The 22,795-nt window shown below is 33.2% G+C and overlaps 1 protein-coding gene across 3 annotated transcripts in view; it reads left to right on the top strand.

Moving 5' to 3' along the window:
* LOC123540722 (plexin A3-like) overlaps nt 1-22,795 on the top strand; it is a 181,979-nt gene that overhangs the window by 123,715 nt on the left and 35,469 nt on the right. For all 3 annotated transcript variants that reach the window (XM_053545547.1, XM_053545543.1, XM_053545549.1), the window contains 6 exons: nt 4,163-4,311; nt 5,743-5,848; nt 6,698-6,834; nt 8,015-8,194; nt 11,879-11,984; nt 18,113-18,213. In XM_053545547.1, the coding sequence (XP_053401522.1) occupies nt 4,163-4,311; nt 5,743-5,848; nt 6,698-6,834; nt 8,015-8,194; nt 11,879-11,984; nt 18,113-18,213 (779 nt within the window). The remainder of the gene's footprint in view (nt 1-4,162; nt 4,312-5,742; nt 5,849-6,697; nt 6,835-8,014; nt 8,195-11,878; nt 11,985-18,112; nt 18,214-22,795) is intronic.

The following is a 22,795-nucleotide window of genomic DNA, read 5'->3' as shown; positions in this document are numbered from 1 at the left end:
CTGACAAAACCCGCGAGAATATACTAGTAGTTGACTAAATCAGACCGATAACAAGATTGTATCCATAAATACAGTCTTACATAAAAGTTTTCCTTTGAATCCTGGCATGTATTAACACGATATAATAACAAGGACATTCGTGTGCGGTAAACTCAGGTGAGTTTTTGTGATCGCTCGATTTCTGGCGTCTGTCTGTCTGTCTGTCAACATCTAGCTTGTGTATGCGATAGAGGCTGTATTTTTCAATTGATCTTCATGAAATTTTGTCAGAATAATAACCTTGATAAAATCTGGGTCAAGTATGAAAATGGGTCATCGATGGTCAAAAACTAGGTCACTAGATCAAATCAAAGAGAAATATAGTGTATGCGATAGAGGCAGAATTTTTCAATTGATCTTCATGAGTTTTGGTCACAATGATAATCTTAATGAAATCTAGCCCACTTTTGAAAATGGGTTATCTGGGATCAAGAACTAGGTCACTAGGTCAAATCAAAGAAAAACCTTGTGTATGCGACAGAGGCTGTAATTTTCAACTGATCTTCAAGAAATTTTGTCAGAATGATAGCCTTGATAAAATCTAAGCCGAGTTTGAAAATGAATCATCTGGGTTAAAACCTAGGTCACTAGCTCAAATCAAAGAAATACCTTGTGTATACGATGGTGGCTTTTTTCAATTGACCTTCATGAATTTTGGTCAAAATGATTGCCTTGATAAAATCTAGGTCGAGTTTGAATATGGATCTTCTGAGGTTAAAAACTAGGTCACTATGTCAAATTATAGAAATTTTGACCAGAATGATTGCCTTGATAAAATCTAGGTAATATTTGAATACTAGGTCACCAGGATATAAGAAAATACTTATTTACACTTAAGAGACCACTGTTATGGTGTTTTTTCTCAGGTGAGCGACCTAGAGCCATCTTGGCCCTCTTGTTCAAATATTGTTTCCGTGCAGAATTAGCTATTTACAACTTTTTGAATTGGACATTAGATAACCGTGAGTGTATGGAATCGCATGTAATTTATGTGATTATTTATGTAAGAAAATCGTATCAGTGATTTTGGAAAGAATCAATCGGTATGTTTTTATTCAGTATCTTGCATAATTAATATAGATATAGGATGCAAGTGAACGCGTCTGAAACAGTTTTTACACAAAAGAAACTCGAATAAAAATATTATTATTGAAACTGTGTTCCTGATTTACCAAGTTTTTAAGAAATATGCAAAACTATGTTAAATGTCATGTTTGTAATAAGGAGAATTGCATTAAGATACGGAAAACAATACAGTAGATCGAAAAAGTTAAACCCATCAATTTACTTAATAATCCCAAAATGTGTGAAAAATAAATTGTGAGATCTAGTTCAAGACAATGTCTTACAGACTTGGTGCTTTTCATATCTAGCTACATAACCCCCTAATTATGTTGAAGTTTTTTCAACGAAAGTATATTGTGATATTTTAGAATGTGATGTGGAATTCAAATATTAGTCAAATTCTGAAACGTATTGATGATTTGTAATTTCCTTCCAGATCTACAACTGCTTTAATGTTTTCATAAACCTTCGTTACCTTTCATGAACAGATTCAATTCAATGCTTGGTTGCTTGGTAGCGATAAATGCTTCTAAAGGATCTTCTCATCTAGATCTTGATCATAAAAATTCGAAATGAGTCACACATTAGTTCCGTTCTTAGAATTAACATCATTTTAGTGAAACGCAAACAACGCGAAAGAAAACATGTTAAAATACTTTTTTGTGAACGTTATACGCTGCAAATGTGTAAATCATAGTATACTGGATTTGAATAAAGCATTGAGGATAGTACGAATATTTGTTTTTGAATACCTTAAATGTAATTAATACCCAAATATGCGCCATTGCTTGGATAAGCAAAGTTAAAAATTAATGTCTAAAAATGTATTTCTATATACTATTAAACAACCTATTGAAATAAGAATCTCAGATTATAAAAAATTTACAATTTTACTTTAAATTTTAGTTGTTTCTTTCTTTCGCAATAACATGCATTTATGTAAAATTATTTTCTTTGTAATTAGATTTTAAATCCATCTACCGGCTAAACAATGTTTGTTAGTTAGAACTAGGCACGTCTCGGAGACTGCTTTGCAGAGCATATTTGCACCTGCGGAGCCCATATTTTGCAAACAGAATCAGTTTATGTCCATAGCAACGATAACAAACAGTACAAAACACAGAGTCGTATTACCAACAGATAAACAAGTTGCACAAAGCAGTCTAAAAGACAGCTATAGTCCCCGTCGCTGTTATGGATAGTGAAAGGATTGGTGGTATTGGGTGGAAACATTGACGTTATGTATATATTATAATCCATGTATGACGACTTCAATGAATTTGAAAATCCTTCAAGGGGTTTAAATACAGAGCGGACACAAAACGGAAAGCTAAAACATTTGACCTTAAGTTGTGACCTTGACCTTGAGTCGACATGGCTGACTCATAAATTCTGCACATTGTCTTTGTGCGGTGATCATTTGACCTAAGTTTCATGAAAATTATTGAAGGGGTTTACGAGATACAGAGCGGACACAAAATGGAAGGCTCAAACATTTGACCTTAAATTGTGATCTTGACCTTGAGCCGACATGACTGACTCATAAGTTTTGCCCATTGTCTTCATGAGTTCATCATTTGATCCAAGTTTCATGAAAGTCCTTGTAGGGGTTTAGGAGATACGGAGCGGACAAAAAATGGAAGGCTCAAAACGTTGACCTTTAGTTGTCACATTGACCTTGAGCCGACATGGATGACTCATGAGTTCTGCACATCGTCTTGATGAGGTGATCATTTAACTCAAGTTTCATGAAAACCCTTGAAGGGGTTTAAGTTATATGGAGCGGAAACAATTGTTACGGATGGACGGAGACCATTCCTATAGCGCCAAACACTCGTGGCGGTTAATGAAATAATGATAATTGTTTGGTGTAAATACACGATAAAATGGTATAATTTTAAAATAATGTAATATTTTAGGACTTCTATTGCAACAATTGAGGCCAAAAGAAATTTATACTTTTTTTTGGAAACAATATACCATATCCTCCATGAAAACCCATTTCTTAAGTGTCAAAGTCGTACCTGTCTATATTTTGTTTACTTATGTTTGTGATAGGGGAGTAAAACTCACTTTTAAAAATTTTAGTGGCTAGTGTAAAGATAACGTCTACCAGTATTTTTCATTGCTTAATTACAATAACTATCTGATTGTCAGTAAATATATATATATATGTGAACTAATGTCAGCAATAAGAAATTCATCAGAAAAAGAATGAAGGCCAAACTTACTATAATTCAAAGTGAAAGGTCAAATTTATGTAAACATCACAAAATTGGGACACTTGAATTAAATATATATACATGTTCAGCTTCTTTCCAACTAAAGGTAAAATTTGATGAAAATGTTGACACGTGAAATAATTCCAGATAATGCCTTCAGATCAGCTAGAATTAATAAGTCTCTTGAACCTCTCTTGAATCATAGACAAATATTTCAAAATTAAGCAAAATTTTATTTGACCATATGACATACATTGTGATTATTTACTGTAAAAATATTCATTTAAATATACGTTGAAGATAGATTCTGTCCGCAAAAAATGTCATCTTCTTCTTCTTGTCGTTCGCAGTAGACATAGCGATGTCATCAAAATTGTTGTTTTCCCATAGACTCCGATTATGAATGCCTGAGCGAGATCACATGTTTCAGGTCAGTCTGGGGAAGAAATAAGCATACGATCCTATCTTCTTATTAGGGTTTAATCGAAATACACACTGTGGAATAAAAATTCGAATCTGAAGAACTACCTTAAGAAGCAACAAGATGAATTTGAACACCCTCTAATTAGTTACAGAATCAGCATTCCATCTATCCAAGTTTACTGACCCAGGCGATGTTACTTTTACAATTTATTTTGTACATACTTCTTAATCACAGCAATTTTATTCATAAAGGTTTTGTTGAAGTATTTTCTCCAAGTGAACATGAGTATGGCAACGGTTGTGTAGTCGCATCAGTTATTCTTCTTATTGTGCATGTAAAAAAGAGAGGTCAAACGCATTAAAATTATTAATACAAATTCATTTTCACTCATAGCATTAATTTCTTTGCATAGGTATACCTACTAAATATATATCCGAATGACACAACGACGGTACTAACAGAAGGCGTTAATCTTGATTCAGTATACATCGATACAGAAGGTGTTACTGTAGCTGGCGAACCATGTATTCCGATAGCACCGTTATCCGAACCAGGACTTCAGTAAGTATTATCTCCTTAATAAGATTGAGTATAAGTCGCTCTGGTGCAGGGGAACTGGTTAGGTTATTCATAATTCTCCATCCGGACATACTCACTGGGATATTAATACAGTACGACGTGCATGAAGAGACTAAATAACTAGGGAAAGCCAAAATTCGGTCTCATAATGCATTTCACTTTCTGGGTGTTAATAAACATAACTGAAAAGATTGTAATGGTTGTAATCACTTTTGATCCATATTGACATTTTATTGGCGTTAAAATTGCTACGTGCTGTCTTAAATGTGTGAGTTTAGATAGATTTACTTTCAACCAGTTGTTAAATGTACGAGGCAAGCAATAATCGAGTTGTATTTGATAACGGCGTGGCTAGATATCTGCCTTGAACTGCACAAGCAACATAATGCAACAAAATGTCTAGTGGACAAAACAGAATTGTCTTTAAAGGCATAATATTAAATCCACATTTCATGTTTAAAAACATGAACAATTATTACATATAGTTAATGTAAACATAAAAGTAACAAGCTTATGTGTTTCAACAGTACTATGCATTAATGCAAGATAGTACACTGTATACATGTGTAGATAATACATTGCTAGAATAAATGGCTGAATTTTGTATAGAAAGAACAACATCCTCAATAGATGCTTAAACTCAACGCTTATGATAAAAACTACTCATGGAAATAGTAATAAAACTTTGTATTTTTGTAATGTTTTTAAATTATATAAAGTTGTAAAATGAATAACGTTATAAATCGTGCAACGTTGGTTTTATCAAATTTCATGGAACGATATTTTGATGCAAGAACAAAATGCACAATATGTCCTTTCATATACACAAACAGATACATATATAATATCCTACATCAACGTCACGTCCTTGCTTTGAAATAATATGACGAGAAAAAATAGCACAGGTGAATCTGTTAATGTAGTATTAGGATTAGCTGAAATTTAGCTGTAATAAGAACATGTTGCTCTTGAAGTCTAACAGTTCTAAGTTTATGGTAATTGTGTATATATTAGCAAAATATAATGTTTCGATATTACCTAAACTGTCGGCTGGTGTTAACCCTTGTCATTTGAGACCATAGAATCTTTTAAAAGGTACAAAATAATAGCAATTGCTTACGCATGAAAGAGTCATGAGGGATGTTGCTGATTTAATTACCTCTCGTGAATAGATTTGATCAAATCGAGTCTTTTGTCATTTTATTTGGTTACGTTCTGTGCATCAAAATGATCTCATAGAGTTGACTGCGTTACAAGATTGTTACGTTTGAATTGTTATAACTGCCGTTATTTACTTCAACTTGAATTTAATTTGGGTTAAAGTTACGAAGATTACAGATAATTAAGAAATATTCTTATTTCATAGTTTTAAATAATTGAAGGTAAAAAAATCGGAAATGCTTTTTACTTCAGGATATGGTGTGATCTCTCTCCGAGATCCAGTGTTATAAATGATAGCGTGGTCATCACTTTGGAAAATAATTCAACAGTGTGGACATCTGATCATGTCCGTCTACTGGTAACATTCTTTCCAATTACTGTATTTTCCGTTATTAATGGCATATAAGCACTGGAACATTATTTGCATTTATTTACAGTAATATATAAACATTTTATTTTATTTATCTCACAAAAGAAGTGGAAAGAATATTAGAATATGAATTGTCTGTGTGTCCTTCCTTCTTTCTCTCCGTCTGTTTGTTCGTTTGTTAATGCTACTCTCATTCGCTTGTATCTATCTATCTATCTATCTATCTATCTATCTGTCTGTCTACAGAGAGACAGACAGAGAGAGAGAGAGCGAGAGAGATAAACCACAACATTTATATATCAAATATTCATCAGGATGATATCCTTATATTAGAAATAATTCTAATGTTGTAAAACAGAACAATTGCCGTTACCTGTTTTTCAATCAAATTTGACAGTTGATATCCGAACGAATCCTTGTTATCATGTCAAAAGTATAAAATTGTAGAAGTGAAGGTTAGATTAAGGGATATTTATACATGTATTTTCTTAAATGATCAGTCAGACACTTTTTCTGGATATGATCGGCATGTTGAATTATTATTATTTGCTCTCAATAAATTTTGTCTGAACTACTTTTTGTCCTACAAGTTAAATTTCCACTGATCTCAATTTTGAATAGTTGACAAATCTTTTCAGTTAAATACTTGATATTTTAACTTATCTTTATGTATTCTTCTTATCTTAAGATCTGTTTTCACCCATTTTGAAACTTATCATAGCTTTGTTCAAAGCGTTAATATGCAATGCAATAATGCAGAAATAAGATATTAGGATTAACTGTGATGACAACCATTGAAATAGCTTCTTAAACATTTCAAACCATAAATAATTTCAGATTCCAAAGATAACTTCTATGAAACCGACTTCTGGACCGATGTCTGGGGGAACATCTGTATCACTTTATGGCCAACATTTGGATACTGGAAGAGACGTCACTGTTACAATAGGAGACACCGCATGCATTCTCACAAAGTATGTAAACGAAGGTTTAAATAGCGTAGTACAGTATACTGAGCAGAACAATTTAAGTAAAAGGCTTCTTTTTGTAAAGGAAAAAAAAAGGTTTTATCATTTATTAATCAACTTTGGAAGTTTTTTTTAAGCTTAGATTTTCTGTCAAGTAAGTTAGGAAATTTATTTTTATATATAGGGGCAGATGACATTAGAATCCATTTATCCATCATTCGATTTCATAAAGATTTAAAACATGGCAAAGAAGATGAGGGTTTGATTTCTGTTTGCAAATAAATCATAAAAACCTTGAAATTCGATACCAAAAAAGAGCGACAGCTCGTTTTTTTCTAATATTATAAATTGTGTTAGTTGCAGACGTTATCCCCTGATAATAACACAATAATCTAGATGTGGTTGTATATGCTTTATAAAGCTATGTTCGATATAGTACCATTACTTAAGTTTACAGTCAGGTAAAGCTCTTTTTTGGGGGCTGTGGCAGTGAAGACTACCTTTGTTCTCTCTGTATTTAATTGCATACCAAAATTTACCACCAACGTTTTAAAAAATAAAATGCACCGTTTGAGTATGTCTGTAGCAAATTCTTGCGTTTTTTTAATATCATAAAACATTGTATCATCCGCGTAAAGGTCGGTAGATTACCAAGGCATTGTATGTGAAGGTCGTAAATAAATAGGAGAAACGGAAGAACTCTAATATTGACTCTCCTGTGGCACGCGAAACGAAATTTATTTTTCTTTCTTGATAGTTTTCTATTCATATTTGAAACCTGTCTGTATTTTTCAAAAATGTTCCATAGGTCTAACGTATTACTTTCAGTATCACCAAGTATCTTCTTATTCAGATCTGAATGTTGAAGGTCATTGCAAAAGTTTGTTGCATAAAATTCTTAAAATTGTGATACGGGATTTTGTTGTGTGACAAAGATTTAGCAGTTGTACATTGTATTTATTTTTCTATTACAAAAAGAAACAGGAAAGTGATCACTGTTTCCAGTTGTAGGAAACATTCCTTAAATTGTGTGCGACATTATATTAATGGAAAAGGTCAAGCATGAATTGTAGGCAGTATTTCAGTTGTGCTTTCAAGGTTAATTGTTGTAAGGCTTGTTGTAAACAAACTTAATCAGCCGACATTATACATGGCCGTTATACTTTTCAAGAAATTACATTTCCAGGAAAATTGCATCAGACAACCTATTTTGCAAGACTGAGGGTCTGAATTCGTACACAACAACTGACGTTACATCAGAAGTAGTGGTAAAGATTGATGGTGCGAAAGTTCTTGGAAACTTGAAATTCACATATTTGGAAGCTCCGTTCATCAAAGAGATTCACCCGAAGACAAGTTTTGCAAGGTAAGTGCTAATCAATAAAGAATGAGTCAAAATAACAACTTAGAAATTTACTCTGGTGTCCAAAATTTACTGATTGAAATTTGTGTTCCTTTTTAAACCATGGTTTACCGTAGTAACAGTAAATTACCACTGAAAAATCAGAATATGAAAAATAACTTTTGTTATATTTGCAATTTATTGATCACATTGCGTCATTCAGTTGACATTTCCTCTTATATGCAAGTCGATAAATAAAACTTTAAGACTGAAACATGTTGTTAAGTCGGCTAAATGCTGAAAGCGTTTGACGAGTCAGTGCTATCGCCCGATTTTTCATTCTTATTAAATTGCCTCACAACACAGCGAATAGATGTAGTTCCATTAGATTGTCTCTAATTTCAAAGAGTTCATTGATCGGATGAAGTTCAGTTCAGTTCAATCAATCCCATTTGCTATGACCTATATACGATGTAATCTGTCATATTTATGTAGTGTAACTGTGCAATACTCGAATAAAGCCACGTATTTTCTTCCGCGGTAACTCATTAAGCACAAACACCCATAACGATTCTGCGGGATTTGGTAATACATTTGCGCATATGATTATGGTGACTAATTTTATGCCCTTTTGTCACAAAATAGCAATTCTGATATTCACAAATTCAAATAATAACTGCATATTAACTTATTAGCCAAATTATCCATTTGTTACCCTGTCCGTTTCAAACAATAATCTTTAAAATAACTGCGCAAATAACAAATTTATTGCGCTGTGCATTTCATGAATTGCACATGCTTACTAAGCTTGCGTATCATCCAGCGAAAGACAAAATATAGTTCCAGAACTGCTAGTATTTTATTGAGTCGGATACCTCTGAAAGCATTGGAATGTCTCTTATCAAAGAGTTTACCACATCGGTGAAATTAAATTATGACAGCTTTATTTTAAATGGCCCGAGACTTCGCGGATGAATCCTAATTACATTCTGGGTACTTGTCGGCAAACACACATGACCTGTTTATCACAACGCTTCTACAACTTTGCGCTTAAAAAATACGGACTTCGGTTCACCGAAAAAATACTACGAAGATCGGCCAGATCAAAATGATGCAAAATCGCGATTGGCGAAAAATGCAAACGCCTACATACAACTCCGTTCTAAATCGTAACCTTTCTGGAATTTTGACAGGTCCGGATAATTTGCTTACGATTCAGGTCGCAAAAAAATGAAACCGTAACCCATTCTGCGTCTCATGATGACACATGGGTTGGATTTTTCAGTCAGTAAGCGGTTTATAGTGGGCGAGATGATTTAAGGAAGGATGGAATAAAAGTAGGTGTCGATCTTTCTTACGACAGAGAGAGCAATTAATCGCACAGGAAAGCGGGGCTATTATTATAAAAGGAACCTTTGTACAAATGATTTCGAAGAAATAGAAAGTGATCAAAAGAAATTTAACTCATATACATTTGCATGGGCTAAGAGGCGATCGATACCGGAATATGTTTGGTTAAATAAGAAACAGGAAGAGTCCGCAAACATACCTAAAACTAAACATCTTAATGTAAACGGTAACTCGAATCAATATGAAAGCCAAACTAGTATGGAATTTGGAAATGTGTGTCAGTGAACTTGTAGGAATCTGGCCGAGGCCCATCCAGACCAAATGAACTCAATATTGTATGCTGGAATATTGAAGGTTTGAAAAATAAGTACAAAGAAGATGACTTTATAACGTTTTTTAAATGGGTTTGACGTTTTTGGTCTAGTAGATTCCAAGGACAATTGACACATCGATATTCCTAGTTTATTTCCTTCTTTTGATTATTTCTTTAAACCAGGTACTAAACCTTCTTTACAAGGAAGAGCTATGGGTTAATTCTTGTATTTGGTAAATGAAATATTTGTTTGTGTCTTGCCGGATTGTAATTTTGCTGCATTTTTAAGATTTAAGAGCAGCTTTTTTGAGTCAGACAGTGATACTATAATTGCTTTTATTAGCATTTTTATCAAATGGTAATTTATCTTCCATCGGATACCGGTCACATTTCTTATCACAGAGATTTTATATTTTATGCTTTCATCAACATTACAGAAGAAACAACTTGGATGAATTCCCTATTATTCAGATTGACCGGTGTAGAAATGTATGTCAGTCGCTGTTTTACTACACGTGAATGCTAGAACGCGCACATGCAACATAATTGAGCAATTAGGATTAATTAAACAATACAAATGTGTACGATTGTATGATTTTAAATTCAAAATTATTTCTATAGTGGCTTTCATTCATTATTTCGAGTTTTATTGCATAACTTTGAATATATTTGTGCCTCAACATTTTTTGATACATGTTCAAAAATGTTTAAAAATGTAAAAATTAGAATAATATGTTAATGTACGTTTAATGTGTGCATGCATGCGTGCGTGCGTCTGTATATATGTGTCATGCACCATGTTTTACAAAAATGTCAATAGATTAGACATAGAATTTCTTACTTAATTATATATAAAATAAACCGCCTCGGTAGCCTAGTGGTAGAGCGCGTCCGCTTCGAGTGCGGGAGGTCTTGGGTTTGATCCCCGGCCGCGTCATACCAAAGACGTAAAAAATGGTACTAGCAGCTTCCTCGCTTGGCGCTCAGCATTAAGGGGATAGTGCTAGGACTGGTCAGCCCGATGTCAGTATAATGTGACTGGGTGGGGTATCATGCCACGTGTCTACGGCGTGATATTCCAGTGAGACAGCACTATAAAGTTGGGCATTGTGCTCACTGCTACAAGTAGACAGCGTCGTTTATATGACTGAAAAATTGTTGAAAAAGACGTTAAACCCGAACACACACACATATATAAAATAAATACTTCCAGGTATACTTTCCAATTTCCAACTGATTGTCAATGAAAAAGTATCAAAATACCAATATTTAAAGCTGGGCAGACAACATGATAATAATATATAGTGCTAGGCAGTTATCAATTTTAAAATCCACAATTTTGGTCTTTAAAAGCATTAAGCCATCGTTGATATAAATAAAATGTATTGTGTGTCTTAGAATTGTTACTTGACGTAAACTAATGATTTTGCCATTCAGATTCGCATTTAGTCGTTAGAAGTGGGGACATCATGATAATTAATATAACAGTTATACATACAACTAATGTCTTAAGACGTAGAATAAGTCGTAAATAACAAATGCACAAGGTTATAGCAAGACTGATTATAAGACTAATTATCAACTATTTCATAAATTATTATTATTTAAGATATATACTAACAGACACCAATAACAAATCTTTTTGATATACCAAATATATCATGCATCTACGAAATGCCTTACAGCTAATCACTGCTACACTGAATTATATTGCCCGATTACTTGAGGTTGTACACATATATATCTAACAATTATTGGATGACAGTTTAAGACATAGCGATAGCAGGACAAAAGTACCATTAATGTTTATCTAACAAAGATTAACTCGATAACGATACCAAGTTGACCGAAAAAGGGTCAGTACCCAGGAACCGAGGTGTGTTTGAAAATAGTTTCTTCTTAAGAACCCACCGTTACGTCCTAAATATAAATATCATTATATAGAATAAAAATGTCTTTAATATGAACTGATTTTCAGTCTTTTACTCGAATAGAAGATAATGCATACTGTTAATCATATCATGTTTCTTGTATTATTATTTTAGTGGAGGAAGCATTTTGACTGTCGTTGGTAGACATTTGCACGGTATCAAAATGCCAAAATTATATTCTACTACTGAGCACAGATGGGGCGGAAATACAGTATCAGAGGTAAACCCTTTCTTTGCTCTTCAAGTCAGAGATTTTAATGTGTGCAAATTTGACTTGTACAATTCTTTCGATATTCTACCTCCGAAAGATTGCAAAATGAATCGCACATTGTGAATAGATTAATTTCATTGCTCGCATACAATTGGTTTATGGCCTCGAGCTAATACAGCAGACCTCGGATCTGTTACGGATCTGTAATGTTTATCAAAATTACCGTATTTTAACATTATGTTTTGCATATCTTTTTTTTTCAAAACCATTATGTAAACACATATCATTATCATAGCTTTGTAAAAGTAGGTTATATATATATCTTGTTTGTTAGAGGACATTGATGTAAACACATGTTTATCAGCATTATAGTATTGTTACATTGTTTTATGTATATCTTGTTGTAACTCAAATCCAAGACAATTATTCATTAATGGCAGCATATGTTTTGAAGACGTTTAATTTTCAATTAAGCTGAATTTAATTTAATGTCATTGTTATTGCTTTTCATTATTTCGAAAATCTTATATTGGTACTTATTTTGTCCTTTTCTAGTCTTCCAACTGCCAAAGAATAAGTTCGAAATGCTAAGGACGTCAATTGACCTTGGAAATATTTTTAGTATTTGGTAAAATTCGTCTGCTAGTATCAAATTGGTCTTGATAAACATAGAAACTATTTAATTCTCAGATTATTTGTAAAATAGAATCATGATTTTAAATCAAGATACTATACTAGCCGATTCTAGTGGCGTTTTCGGGTTTCTTATGAAAACATTCTATTCCGAATTCATTTATTGGTTTAAAACACAAATGCAAGAAATGTAATTTGTGATTTACATATGTTTTTGGCATATCTTTTTTTAACAGTTGAAGAGCATATAGAGGTTTATATACATCTTGGTTGTGCCTTTGTACCATAATGGCACACAAAGTGTCATAATTGCCCGAGGTTTCTTTTGCAAGTGGGTGGGGGGATTTTTTAAAAACAGTAACGATACAGATAAATATATTTAAACAAATGAAGAATTCCGATTCTCTTTATCTTCAAGTGCTACCTTGATTGCAATAATGTTCTTCTTGCTTACCATTTCAAAATACTGTGCATTAAAACTGAATCTTGTCGTTTTATTAGATGCGTCTAGTTCCCCCACAAAGTACATTAAACCCATCCCGTTATTGTTATGTTTGGGTTTAACGTTGCACCGACGCTTTTATTGGTCTTATGACGCCTTTCAAGCTTTGATGATGGAGGAAGACTCCAGGTGCCCCTCCGTGCACTATTTTATCACGAGCAGGCTCCTGGGTAGAACCATCGGCCTTCCGTAAACCAGCTGGATGGCTTCCTCACATAATGAACTTGACAGGAAAGTAAGATGATTATGTTATCCACACAGCTGAAACTAATAAACTGTGCGGGGAACAAATACATAGACTATTATTGTGTACCTTGCCTGTAAGCATAAATAATTAATAAAATTCGTTAACCCTAACATTATATCCTTTTCTTTAGAATCGCTATAATGTTTAGTTCTATCATGTTTTATTGTATATCTTCAATAATATACAATAATATAATTATAATAATAACATTTGAGTAAAGCAAGAAGTGTTGGACTGCAAGTTTAACAAACATAATGAACTGCCCTTCCCACCGTCTGATTATCTGTAAATTAAACTATTGACGGTTTTATTCTTAAACGAAATGAAGAAAAACATACGAAAACAGGCGTAAAAAATGAGTCCAAAAATATACACAAAATCAGAAGTCTGCGTCTGTTAGTATAATTGTACTTCTGTTAAAATGCCAACAGCATGTCTAACCGATACACCTCTGCCACACGATTTACAATCAAATTATCCGCTCCAAATAGAAGTTTGCTTCGACTCAGAGGATGGAAAGAGCGGATACTTGAAATAGTCTTGCAATTGGAATCGGGTACATTTGAAAAAGTAGTGTTCTGTATCTTCTATTCCATTTCCACATGTGCAGATAGGATCATCTCATAGACGGTTTGTAAAAAGGTCATAATTTAAGTTGCTACACCTTTTTTCATGAGTGGGTGATGAACTGAAAAAAGATGTAAAAAGAATTTAGTACGACTGGGAATTTGAACATATTCTTTAACTATGATTGAAATAAACAAACGTCGGTGATTCGAGGATGTTATTATCAAGTTCGTTCCATAGTCTAAGTGTGATCAAATTATTTGATTAAAATTCATTAAGATAGCGTGACAAAGACGGTATACGTATTCAATAAGAGGTCTTAAAGTAGCTATATAAATGTGGTTAAGTGAAACCCATTTAATCTTGTATCTTATTAGACGCATAGACCCGAACTTTCGATGCCGATACCACAATGTTATTGAATATATAGTCATGCCATTTTCCATTTTGAACTGAAAGTAGTTCTTAAATGTTTATGATATTTGATGAAACTTACAGGTTCATCTGAAATATAAGAGATGGTTGTATAGAATTGTATAACAAAAAGATACGTCTGTTTTAGATTGGTTTAACTTAATCGTACATTGCTTTGCCCAGGAAAATATGTTTTCGAGTGCAATTTTATCTTTTTTTATGAGAGGTATGTCGTTTGCAGAAACTGCAATATACGAGTACTTGTCGCAAGCAAGTAAACAAGTAGTACTTGTAAGTGGTTTTTAGCTGGTTATTTATCCAAATGAGAATATTTTACGAAATACCATATTATCTTAGTTTGAATATTAACCCCTTATGCCAATTTTTATCAAATGTTTTAACATACGTCACGAAATACCAAACAATTAGAATCGTATATTTCGTCATTGAATATACAAATTTAGTTTTAAATAATTTGGAACACTATAGAAAAAAACAGGTAGGCAGCCAAGACTTATGTTTGTATATTGATTTATTGTAATGGATGTTGTTGTATATATTCTTGAGCATGCTAATTCCCCGTGTTTTCCTAAGCAGCTTATTAAGAAGGTTTGGTTAGTCTACATCGCAGCCAGTATAATCATTCTTATTGTTAAAATGCGCGAATATAATCAGTATTGCTAGAGTTTTCTTTACATAACATTCTTACCAATTTCCAGTATTGTAATGTATTCGAAGAACAGATTTAATTTATCGAAAATTTCTAGATTATTAGAATTATTTTGAGCGTTTTATCCTATTATTAACTTTATTTCTTTTTTGTTTAATGTTTACCCATTTCAATTTCTTAAGATCTTAATTCTGTCTGTTTTAAACAGCTGAGTTTTCTCGAGGTTCACCGTTAGGCCATACAGTTACAGTAATTGATGGAACACAGGATTCAACTAATTCATTTTTTTGTGTGAAAAAGGTTAGCTGCAGCATCGGTTGATCAAATTATCCAGTATTAAGGTGACAAGAACAATTTTTTTTAATGTTTGGAAGTCAGCGTGTTTATAATTCCATTTTCTCCGTTCATAAGAAGTAGAAAATCGAAAATCACTGGTAATGTATGCAAATGTTCCATAATGGTTACTTATTCCGCATTTATATAATAAACGCCTGAATGTAGCGAAATGATATTGCTTGAAATGGCTATCGGATCTAGCGACGTGCTTCAGTTATTTGTTAAACGAGCATGTTTTGTAATAATATTAATCTTGCTGTTTAGAATAAGAATATCACGGTGTTTATGATTTGATACATTAAGTTAGTCTTCGTTAATGTCACTTACGAGAATAATTCTACTTCAGATGCCTGTTCGATGAATACAATTTAGTTGTTCTCAAATTCGACTTTAATATCTGGTGCTACAGATAAGTACAATATGTACACGTTATACTATGGTGATATATGCATCACATTTGCTGTGTCGTCCTGGCGCGCGCACAAATGCCCTTAATGAAATATAGAAGCTTAGTAGTAGTAATTAGGCCAAAGCAAGCTCGAGATAAAACAAAAGTATTAAAGCTCAATAACAAAGCAATGAACGCGACAGACAGTGAGGTTTTGTTTTGCGATTTCGCGTGCGCTGGCGTTTTAGCATATTCACCGAGACAAAACAAAATATTTCGTTATTTCGCTTTGTTGCCTGCGCTATTCACAAAGATTACAAAAAGGCCTGTGTAGCGCATTTCGTTTACCGTCCTGGTGCATGCAGCAACGCAAGACTATGAAACATTTAAAATATCTTGGTGCGCGTGTGTATGCGCCTACACGAAATATTTGTTGATGACACGCGCCAGCATAAAATAGAATGTTTCGTTTATCTGTGTACAATGTTTTGTGGCACGCCTAAACAACAGAACGAAACATCCACAAATTTATTTCGGCACGTTTGCACGCCAGGACAGGGCTACGATATGTGCTTCGTAAGCCACACGAATGCAAACGCGATATAAAGATATTTCTACATTAGCTGTTGATATCAGAGATGTACGAGCAAAAGCGAAAACGATGATGAACAGTGGCGTGCGGAAGTAATTGACCTAATAACTGAATTGATTCAACTTATAAATTAAAACCAATTTTACTTGTAAAAACCGCAACTATAACTATTTATAATAAAAGTAATTTTCGATGCACAAAACATGGTGCTGAAGGTATGCTAAATCAGTCTGATTCCTTTATGGCATCCAGTAGCACTGAACGGACACGCTTGACAGGACAGTTACAAAGGAAGAATCCAAAGAAACCCAAAATCCGTATCTTCTGCACATTGTTAGACGAATTCAGATAATAATACTCATGTTTACAAAGCCGATAGGGGCCTATAATTCCTATATCTAACTTGGTAGTTTTAAAAAGCCAGACTGATGTGATAATACATTTAGGCCAAAGTGTATGTCCGTGCACACGTAAAACGACAATGTGTTTTCAGTTGAAAAGACGATAATTTAGTCTGTTGTTACGTTTAGCGGCCTTAACATAATTAGTAGACATGTCTCCCATATTTACAAAGGAAATACTATAGAATGAGAAAAATGTTTTTGTTCATGTACATGTACCGACGTGACAATCCGAACAAATGCCTTGAGTCTTCTGAGGAGCTTACAGTATGTTAAATTGTCCCCGGACAAGTAAAAAGTAAAAATAACAATATTTTCACACACCTGAAAGGCAGCCTAATCCTCTCGGCCTAGTGTATTTATCATGAGGGGTACAGAAATACGTGATCCTGTTTTTTTACGATTGTCCCGAAGGGCATTTACATGTATCATTAAATGCGATGAAAGAGACATTTCGGTGACGATGCATAAATCATCGCAGTCCGTCTTCTTAAAGTACCGGTAAACACTTAAAAAAGTCATTTTGGATTGCATGAAATAGAAACAGCGCTTTTTATGTATCGGATAAGCAGCGCATGTACGACAGTACAAGTTGCTTTTAAATTAGACAAGACCTAGAAGGAATTTTCGAATAGCTAAAACTTGTTAACCCATTAATCATTAGATGAAAATTAAAAACTAAATTTACAACAGTGAAACTTCATTTAATGTAAACAAATTTATTTTGTAAGCATAACAATTATTTTCACTTTTGAAGGAAGTCAGATGTCCGTTCTCAACTATTACATTTTGCTGCAGCTGGTACATCTTTGATAATAGGTATAAAATGTACTGAGAGTATGATTATGGCACAACAGACCAAACTGTCATTATAATAGCTCATTTGCTATATAGACAGATAAACAATTAAATTGTTTGATGTATTTATACGTCTGCTAGAATAGCATAAACTTCATGCTTGAAATTAATCATTGTTTTACTGCCAATGCCAAATGTTTGGCACCGCGAACGAGTATTAGTATTTCAAGATTCATGTCGAGGTAAAACGATTTAAAGTACGAGCATATGTATATATGCTTTAATCTGTTTCATTTTATATGAATGCTGCAATAAATGTCTAAGAATCATAAATATTTATCTGATTTACTCGGTCATAAATGTTGACTCTATTATACTGTGTAAAGTGTATGTATTATGTCTGGAAATTTTAAAACATTCCAAGGATGGAGGTTTATGGCTTATGTTTATGCTTGTGATTTTTCTATTATTAGACTTTAAAGAGAAAACAGAAAATTGCAATATTTAAAATGTTTCAAATTATGCGTATAAATGAATTTAATTTGTTGTTTATTGTACTTTGTATCTCATGACTCATATACTTTATTAGCTGCAGAATTGCACGAAGCCAAACGGTACCGTTGATCTACACTGTCCTACTCCTAGATACCCTGGTAAGACGGTAATTCCAGAAGGAGGTGTATTCACAAGGTTAGTCCTCCATGGCTATGTAAATGAAAGCGTCTTCCTTTTTTCTGCACCCAGAAATTTTATGTGGGGGCATGTAAGCGTTGCTACTGTTTGTACGTCCGTACGTCCCGAAATCTTGTGTGTTCAACTTATCCAACACTATAAGCCTTTGCCTCAGATTTTCACAGATCAGCCCGCGTGATGTGCAAATGAAGGAAGGATTTTTTGGTGAATATTTTTACTATAGTTATGACCCTTTGATACTTAGTGTAGAGAAAAAAGCTTGTGTATCCTTCTCTCACACTATTAACCTGATTTGCCTCCAACTTTCACAGATGAACAAGCCTGATAGGCAAATGACCATAAAGAAATGATTTTTTGGGAATATTTTACTGCAGTTATGGCCCGTATTTTTACTATATAGAGGATGGCACAGTATGTGCGGGCATTCGTGTTATATGGGCACAATTTTTCATTCGCATGTTCCTTTGGTAGACTTATATGAGCATTGCATCAACTTGTTATATATTTGTAAGATTTATTGATGTATAATGGTATTAAATCACAACATTTGACATGGATAATGTTAACTGCGGTTACATGCGTAAGCTTTAGCCTACTGGCGGCAAGTGATTCTGTCTTTGTGTAGACTCAGCGTAGACCAACGGACGTACAGGCTGATCATGGTCTGCACTGACCGTTATTCAGTCAGTTAATTCGAATGATAAATTGAATTGCCCAAATTGAATGATGGACTGGTTCATTTTAGAAATTTAGCGGGCTTTAGGCTAACCAATCAGATCACTAATAGTGACGATATGAAGGGCTAGATACGTAGCAGCACTAGTGTAATTATACTTTGATAAAGTTTGCATAATATATTTATTCTGTTTTATTCACTCATAATTACTTGCCCATTTCTGTGACAACTTTATAGACCAATCAGCTACAACAAACAGAATATATTTTACTATAAAGAACTTTTTTTAAAAAATCAGTGTAATTTGACATGTACGTGATATAGACCGAATACTTTCAGTTTTTAGCCAAACAATACCAAACTCTTAGAATTTAGTCTACAATTAACCTAAAATATGTACATAATTTACTATAACGTACATGTAAATGTTGATGACCTTCGTCAAATTAATATGAAAATGTACTCTTTTGACTTAAACAACACCATTTCATAAGGCTGGAAAGTCGTTAGGTTGTGATGGGTCTTTAATAATCCCTTGCTTCCGCAAGTATGATAAAGACCACTTTACCGATTTTGTAAAAGAAAAATAGAAGAACTATTCAACCCCGTTGGATAGACAAGTATTCGGTCATTTTTCCTACATGAGGAAATTGCTCAGTCGTTCTAATGTAAATTCCCGTATACTACAGCTTGCAAAATATAAGAAAGTTTAATTGTTTCAATTTTGAAATGGTTTGGTCAATCTTGAAACATCTTAAACTGAATTATCTTTCAATTTTGTCTATATGATAAGAGGTATAAATACGGAATGCCAGTTGATCGTGATTTCTTTCATTCATAATACTACAGTCGTCACAGAGCATTCGCATGCTGTTCAATATACCCTCCCAGGGTGACAAAATGGTACTTATTGTTGATAAGAAAACGGCTGTTTTTTTGTATCTTATGTGCTCCATTTGGACGAATTATCAAGCATTTCATAAGCATCCAAAACGCCTCCCTCCGGCAACACTATGTCTAATCAATCAGAAAGGAGATTCTTAAGTCATAAGAAAGTGGAAAAATAAAGCTCTGTCCACTTTTTTCTCCAGCCTCATAATCTAAATTGCATAGACATCAGTGTAGAAAAAAATACAGTTTGATGTTCCATCAGTGCTTGTAATTGTTGAATATCAGACATGCTATGTTCTGCTGCGTTTTACTCGTCCACTTCGGGTCTCATTATTGGACATATTTTTACCTTGAAAGCTAGGAGCAACTGGACATACTATTGCCGGAGCAACGAGGTCTACTTTTGGTACAACTTGGACACTGGCTATTTTCTAAGAGCCATTGCTTCCACAAGGGTTTTTTTACTTATCCTTCAGCGTATATTTACATCCATAATTTTCAAAAACTTAATTTAAAATGAATTGTAAATATCTATTTATATTAACCCCTTATTACCATGTTTGTAAGCTGCTATAACAGTTTAAGAATTGAGCCACTAGTGTTTTCAATAGTTGTCCAGATCGCAACTTGAAATTTGTTACCGAAACGTAAATTGTCAGGCTAATTTGTTGATACATATACTCTTTGTATATAGCTTTGTATTTTGTTGTGTTTGTAATATGCTTGCATGGGCCGATGGCCTTGGAGCAAAAATAAACTTCTGCTCTGTTCTGTTCTGTTCTGTTCTACACCCTTGCCATTTAAAGTTTTGCCATCTTATCGGAATGAAAGCAAAATCTGCACTGGTTAGAAAGCGCAGACCTCAAGGAACTGGGTCAATAATAATATGTGGTTCAATGGTATTTTGTTTAAATAAAAGGCTGATACGTTAAAATTACAACTCCGAAAAGACAGTCACCAAATATTTTAATTGCTTTTTGTATATGTAGTTTCCCTATTTCAACAAACGAATTTTAGTTGATTTCTACTCATTTTCTGCGGAATTGAACAATTTTGCGGCCGATATTACAATCTTTAGGATTGAATATGATCTTATCCTATTCTGCAAATGTGTTCATTGATAGATTATCAGATTTTATTGAGAAATATGCATGAGTTCTGCATTTGAGTTTTTGCGCTACATAAGCGGTGCAGTATTAATCCGCAAAAACACGAGTGCATATTTTACTGTCGCAAACGAGTTCACTTTCATGGGGGATAGGTGGTCTACGAATATGCGCATCGCAAACTATATATCAAAATGTTTGTAACAGTTTCCAAAACCAATTGATGCCAGAATCCAATTTGGTGGGCAAAGTGCTCAAAATCAAGATGGCCGCCAATATGGCCGCCGAAAATTAAAAATCATACTATACAAACTGACTGGACAATATATTTCAATGTTATAGGCATGGTCCTAATTTTATACAAGTTTCTGTTGCAGAATAGATAAAAACAGAGTATATTTTATCTTCAAGTAAATTGAAATATATTCTTACAAAATATGAGGGATATTGCCTGCAAAATGATACGAAAAAATCTCTGTTTTACATACATTCCTTTAATAACTCTGTCACTTTTAATTGCTTGATTATATTTTACAAGTTTTGTGCTTTATTATGCTCAGAAATTTCATAAACTTTATCATAAGTATTTGACATGACAACTTTTTATTAATTTATTTATCTATTTATCTAACAATCTAGGGCTAAAACAGCTTAGTGGATGGGGTAAATCTACATGCACTTATATAAGATATGCGTAGTACTTTAAAATTCATGTTATAAAGCAAAGGTGACGATTTTTTAATGTGTAAACTGTTTCTTCTGGACAGAACAAACACGAGAAAAAGAATTGTTACATAATTAAAATGTGGTATAATACCGAAATTAGTAAAACTAAGTTAAATAATGGGTGTGGATAATATGGAAAATATGGATGGAAATACATGTATATTACTTTCACATTATGACAAGGTTCTATGTTTAAGTAAACGTATGTTTCTTAACTTTTCTATAAAGTAATTAAAACAGGCTGAAATGTAAATTCGAAGATTAAAACAGCATTTAATAGAATATTTCGTAATAATTACATAAGATACTGATTTAAAACTTATTAAATGCTTACTGGTCATTTTCTTGTAAAAGAAAATGTAAAAAATGATTCAAGTACAACATACGTAATAATGTCTTCGACATTTTAAGTGTTTTTGTAAGCTTGTGAGATATGATAACATCAATAAAAGATGGAACACTGCTCTGCAATGGCATCTTATTAAAATATGAATAAAGAACCTTTCGAATGTTAATTCTAAAAACCAAAACAACATACATTGAACAAATGTTAATTGATACAAACTGGCATAATATGATTTAAGTAATCTAAGTCACTAGCATACACGATGTGTATTTTGTGTACATGTTTACACATTTCCTTTGTCTGTATCTTAATTCTATTTATTTGTTATTTAAGAAAACATGTTTACTTATACTTTGTATTATGAAGTAATTATAGCCGTACAAAGTGTAGAAAAGCCTTCGATTGAAAAAGGCCTGTGAGAACATATGTTGGAAGCTATCTCGAAACTTTTTAATGGGGTATCTTTGAATACGTCAAATACACACAATCATACATAAAATGTATTTGCAACTTAAAGTTTACTTGTAAAGCATAAGTTGTTTCTGTAGAAACAAAATACATCTATTGCTCTGCAGTAAATTGTATCTATACCAAAATCAATTAGTAAAATGAGAACACTTCTGGTAAGTTCATTTTACAAAAAATTCCATGTATTTGAACAAAATTTATCATGATATGTTTTGAGTCACTTTCACATACGATGCAGGCTAAAATTGTATGCATATTTTTTTCACAATGTTGTATCTTTGTCTGTATCTCCTGCACTGCCAGCGCAAATGCTGCATCAGTCCGATATCTAAGTAAATATTGTTGCTGATAGATTGCAAAATGAAG

The sequence above is a fragment of the Mercenaria mercenaria genome, chromosome 1 (genome assembly GCF_021730395.1).
Source record: "Mercenaria mercenaria strain notata chromosome 1, MADL_Memer_1, whole genome shotgun sequence".
NCBI lineage: Eukaryota > Metazoa > Mollusca > Bivalvia > Venerida > Veneridae > Mercenaria > Mercenaria mercenaria.
The sequence above is the reverse complement of the archived record's forward strand: the minus strand, read 5'-3'. Positions and strand labels throughout refer to the sequence as shown.